General features: G+C 35.1%; 1 protein-coding gene across 2 annotated transcripts; it reads left to right on the top strand.

The window, feature by feature from the left end:
* Window positions 1-320: 320 nt before the first annotated feature.
* LOC106360611 (VAN3-binding protein) lies at window positions 321-4,322 on the top strand. 2 transcript variants are annotated; one of them, XM_022689822.2, is made up of 7 exons: window positions 321-744; window positions 1,150-1,254; window positions 1,973-2,414; window positions 2,571-2,813; window positions 2,903-2,952; window positions 3,324-3,381; window positions 3,817-4,322. In XM_022689822.2, the coding sequence occupies exons 1-7, from the start codon at window positions 457-459 to the stop codon at window positions 4,023-4,025; spliced, it is 1,395 nt and encodes a 464-aa protein (XP_022545543.1). In that variant the 5' UTR covers window positions 321-456; the 3' UTR covers window positions 4,026-4,322. The 2 variants fall into 2 exon arrangements, with proteins under 2 accessions (XP_022545543.1, XP_013655687.1); XM_013800233.3 differs by having other exon boundaries at window positions 1,970-2,414.
* Window positions 4,323-4,655: the final 333 nt, after the last annotated feature.

The following is a 4,655-nucleotide window of genomic DNA, read 5'->3' as shown; positions in this document are numbered from 1 at the left end:
TTTCGTTTTTAAGCATATTTCGTCTTCTGCCGTCTTTGCTAACTAGGAATGTTATAAGTTCCACTTTATCTCTAATATTATCAGATCATAGGAAAAGACATTGGGCAATTAAAATAAAACAAAAACATTTTTCGATAGTTTGGTACTAATTTTGTTTCAAGTAAAATAAAGGGTAATTAGCTAATTTTCTAGAGAGAGAGAGAGAGAGAGAGAGAGAGAGAGAGAGAGAGAGAGAGAGAGAGAGAGAGAGAGAGAGAGAGAGAGAGAGAGAGAGAGAGAGAGAGAGAGAGAGAGAGAGAGAAAGCAATAAAACGGACAGAAAAAAGCATAGTGATCAAATAGCTTTGTTGTCACTATAAATTTCACTCCATTGACAACCTCTCATTTCAAACCAACACACACACCCTCTCTCTCTCTCCCCCTCCACTATCTCGCTTCCTTCACTCTCTGTCTAAAATGGAAAGATCCATGGTTCCAACATGGAGACCCGATCCGATTTACCGGCCACCGGAGACGCCGCTTGAGCCTATGGAGTTCCTCGCTCGCTCCTGGAGCGCCTCAGCTCTCGAAGTATCCAAGGCTTTAACACCTTCTGATCCTCAGAACCTCCTCTCCAAAACCGAAGAAGAACCCATACTCAGAGACGGTGATACGGAGGAGAGCGGACTTGTCTCCGGAAACCCTTTCTCTTTCGCTTCTTCAGAGACTTCTCAAATGGTGATGGATCGTATCTTGTCTCAATCTGTGAGTCTCTTCTCCCTCTTCTTTTATTTTTTATTTTTGTTCTAGATAAGAACAGAGTAATTACGGACAAACCTAAGCAACTTTTACTTTTGCGAGATGTAGACAGAGATAATCTCTTTCAGTTTCTTTTTTGTTCTTGTCCTCAGATTCTTTATTTCTGTCTTTTTATAGAAATATCTCAAATCTAGTTTCAAATTGTTCATGAATTTATCTATTAGTATATTCACGCGCAATAATTATAATAATTAATCAAACAAGAAAAGAGCGGAAAAAAATATGATTAGATATAAACTATCTACACACTCGCTTTCTGGGTCCCTATAAGACATAATCACAAGTTCTTGTATTTTGTCGTCATCTCTTTCTTGATTCTCCTTTTGTCTCATCTTCATCATCTTTTTGCAGCAAGAAGTGTCACCAAGAACATCTGGTCGGCTTTCACATAGTAGTAGTGGTCCTCTCAACGGTTCTTTAACCGACAGTCCTCCTCCAGAATCCGACGACATCAAGGTTTTTATTTTCTCTATAATATACTTACATTTTGGTGAAATGTTGGGTTTATTGTTAAGTAGTAAAGCATTTTCTGAGATTCTGAAACTTTTGTTTTTGTGTTTCTCTCAATGTAAATGTTTCAGTTTTTACTGCCTCACTGACAATTTGGGTACATGAGAGACAGTGAAATAACACACCTTTCTCTTTATCCAACCATACCCAGAGATCATGTTTTTCTCCACTAGGCTTTCCGAGGATTAAAAATATTCAGATACATAGTATATTTGGTAAAAGTACAACAATTTATTGAAATAAACTCCCTAATTAATAATATAAATTGTGTTATAAGTATTTTTTATTTTATAATATAAATTGTTACATATTTTATATGATTTTATAATATTCAAGCATACCCAGAGATCATATTTAACTGGTGGATAATGTATAATAAATTATATTCTGCATTTTAATATTTTAAATAAACCAATTTATTTCATTTTTATTTTATTTTATTTTTTGAAAAAGGAAACCAATTTATTTTGTGAAACAAATATAGGTTGTTAATTTTTATTATTATTTTAGTGACACTTTGGTCGAAAGCAATCTCATTTACTAGATTTGATTTTTGTCTTTTTCTTGTTCATCACGCTTCCATGACAATTCCTTTTTAGTTTTGGCTTCATTGATTTCTTTATCCATTTCCGGCGAATCCCTAATTTGAATTACTATGCAGCAGTTTATTCGAGCAAACAACAGTTCACTGAACAACATAAACTGCCAGTTCCGTTCAACGGCGACTACTCCGGGACCTATAACCGCCACAGCTACACAATCCAAGACTGTAGGACGGTGGCTTAAGGACCGGAGGGAGAAGAAGAAAGAGGAGACTCGAGCACACAACGCTCAGATTCACGCTGCTGTCTCCGTCGCCGGTGTGGCTGCAGCTGTAGCCGCTATCGCAGCAGCCACCGCCGCGTCTTCGAGCGCCGGGAAGGATGAGCAGATGGCTAAAACCGACATGGCTGTTGCTTCAGCCGCGACTCTTGTGGCTGCTCAGTGTGTGGAGGCTGCTGAAGTGATGGGAGCTGAAAGAGAGCATTTGGCCTATGTTGTTAGCTCCGCCGTCAATGTTCGCTCTGCCGGTGATATCATGACACTCACCGCCGGTGCAGCCACAGGTTTAGTAGCTTCAAGAATTTTTATTTTGGGTTTTCGATAAAGTTTTGATTTTGATGAATAAAACATAATAACTGATCTTAGGGTTTAGCTTAAGAGTTAAATTTATGCAGAGATCAAAGTAAATGTTTTGGTAATTTGACTATATTCTGGTGCAGCGTTAAGAGGAGTGGCAACACTAAAGGCAAGGGCCATGAAGGAAGTTTGGAACATTGCATCAGTGATTCCAATGGACAAAGGACTCACAACTTCTGGAGGATGCAGCAACCTTAATAATGGTAGCAATGGAAGCTCAAGTAGTAGTCACAGCGGGGAGCTTATACAAGAAGATAATTTCTTGGGAACTTGTAGCCGAGAATGGCTCGCTAGAGGTTGTGAACTTCTCAAACGTACTCGCAAAGGTAACAAAAATTATCACGTCTTTTTATTTTTGTTTACGTTATAGTTATAGGATCTTTTGTGATCTGATGCTTTTTTGTTACTTTTGCAGGTGATCTCCACTGGAAAATAGTCTCTGTTTACATCAACAAGACGAATCAGGTAAAGGTTTATTCTTATGGTGTCTCGTAACTTGTTCACTTTAGAAATGATCGTTGATCTAATGAAAAGATAAAAAGATTGTCAAATTATTTGTAAATCAGTGGGAATCTTTAGCTTACTTCACATGGATATGAACTTTGTTATATGAAACACACAAAAAGATAATTTCAAATGGCAGGAAAAGAAGAGAAAGCAGAAACAAAACTAAAGCTAATAAAAAAAAGCATTCGTTATGACAATGATGATGATAATGAAGTTATGGGATCCACATTTTGTCTTTTGCTTAAGCATCTTCTTTGAGAATGAATCATCTTATTTAATTCTGATTTTTTTTTCAACAATTCTGATTTTTTTAATTACTAAACTTGTAGGTTATGTTGAAGATGAAGAGCAAGTATGTTGGGAAAACATTTACCAAGAAGAAAAAGAGTAAGAGATATTTACTCTATTACATATAACATCTCTTTTCTTAACACACGATTTTTAAATTGATAGGAGGTTTATCTAACTCCTTCCAAGACATTAAATATGATTCTTCTAATGGGGTTTAAAACAAAGAATGTTTTTTTATTTTTTAGGTTGTACCTTTCATAGTACCAAAGTTGAAAGCTTTAACTTTTTGTCACTATCTACTGGCAATGAGTCAATTTTAATGTGAACCCTGGTAAAAAGAATTCAAAATTTTGATGTGGGTCTGCTTTGGATTTGGGGATTTGAGAAGAAAAAGGAAAAAAAAAAGCAATTGTGTCTAACTAAAGTAACTTATAAGATCAAAGTGGCCCTCAATCTTTGACCTTTTTTTTTGTTCTTTTGAATGTGAACTTGAAGACTCTTTCGATGTAACTATGTTCCAATTTTCTTCAGACATTGTGCTTGAAGTGATCAAGAATGTCCCGGCCTGGCCCGGACGACATTTGCTAGAGGGAGGAGATGATCTGAGATACTTCGGTTTGAAGACGGTTCTGCGAGGTGATGTAGAATTCGAGTGCAAGAGCCAGAGGGAGTATGATATGTGGACACAAGGTGTCTCAAGGCTTCTTGTTATTGCTGCTGAGAGGAGATTTAGGATGTGAATAAAAAAAGGCTGCTCGATATGTGGTGTGAGTGTTTAACTATGGGGTCAACTCAAAACTTTGAGTAACTTTAGGGGTTCCTTTGAGGTAATGTTTTAGGGTAGGTATAAGAATGTAATGGGTTGTTTAAAAAAGAATGTAATGGACCTACAAGTCAAGGATTCAACAAGAGGTGTGGGAGCGCTTGTTTGGATAAACGAAATTTAGGGGTGTATGGTCATTTTGTAGAAGAAAAGTATACATTACAAAGTGTTTTCTTGCACCATGTGCAATAATAAAATGTTTAAATTCAAATTACATTGAAAAATGTTTTTTTTTATTTTTATTTTAAATTTTTTATTTACTTATTAATATTTTAATATAAATTTTGATTTAATTGAACATAAAATTAAAATTAAATTAACAATTTTGTTTATTTTAAATTATATTTAAGAAAAAATATGTATATATTTAAAATTGTATTCTTATTTTTTCCCATTATTGCTGCAAAACAAAAAAGACAAAAATAAATCATAAGAATTAGTTTGGTTGTTTTTTTGACATACAAATTAGTTTGGTTTTGTTTACAACTTATCATGTGTTTTATTAAGCTATCAACAATGGCAATATCTATACTTTTGTTCTTTTTTG

The sequence above is a fragment of the Brassica napus genome, chromosome A8 (assembly GCF_020379485.1).
Source record: "Brassica napus cultivar Da-Ae chromosome A8, Da-Ae, whole genome shotgun sequence".
Classification (NCBI taxonomy): Eukaryota; Viridiplantae; Streptophyta; class Magnoliopsida; order Brassicales; family Brassicaceae; genus Brassica; species Brassica napus.
Note: the sequence above shows the minus strand (reverse complement) of the source record. Positions and strands in the feature narration are given on the sequence as shown.

Coding starts and splice junctions, on each gene's coding strand:
- LOC106360611 (XM_013800233.3), top strand. CDS start 457: ATGGAAAGATCCATGGTTCCAACATGGAGACCCGATCCGATTTACCGG. Junction 2,415..2,570: donor CACCGCCGGTGCAGCCACAG/GTTTAGTAGCTT, acceptor ATTCTGGTGCAG/CGTTAAGAGGAGTGGCAACA. Junction 2,814..2,902: donor TCTCAAACGTACTCGCAAAG/GTAACAAAAATT, acceptor TTACTTTTGCAG/GTGATCTCCACTGGAAAATA.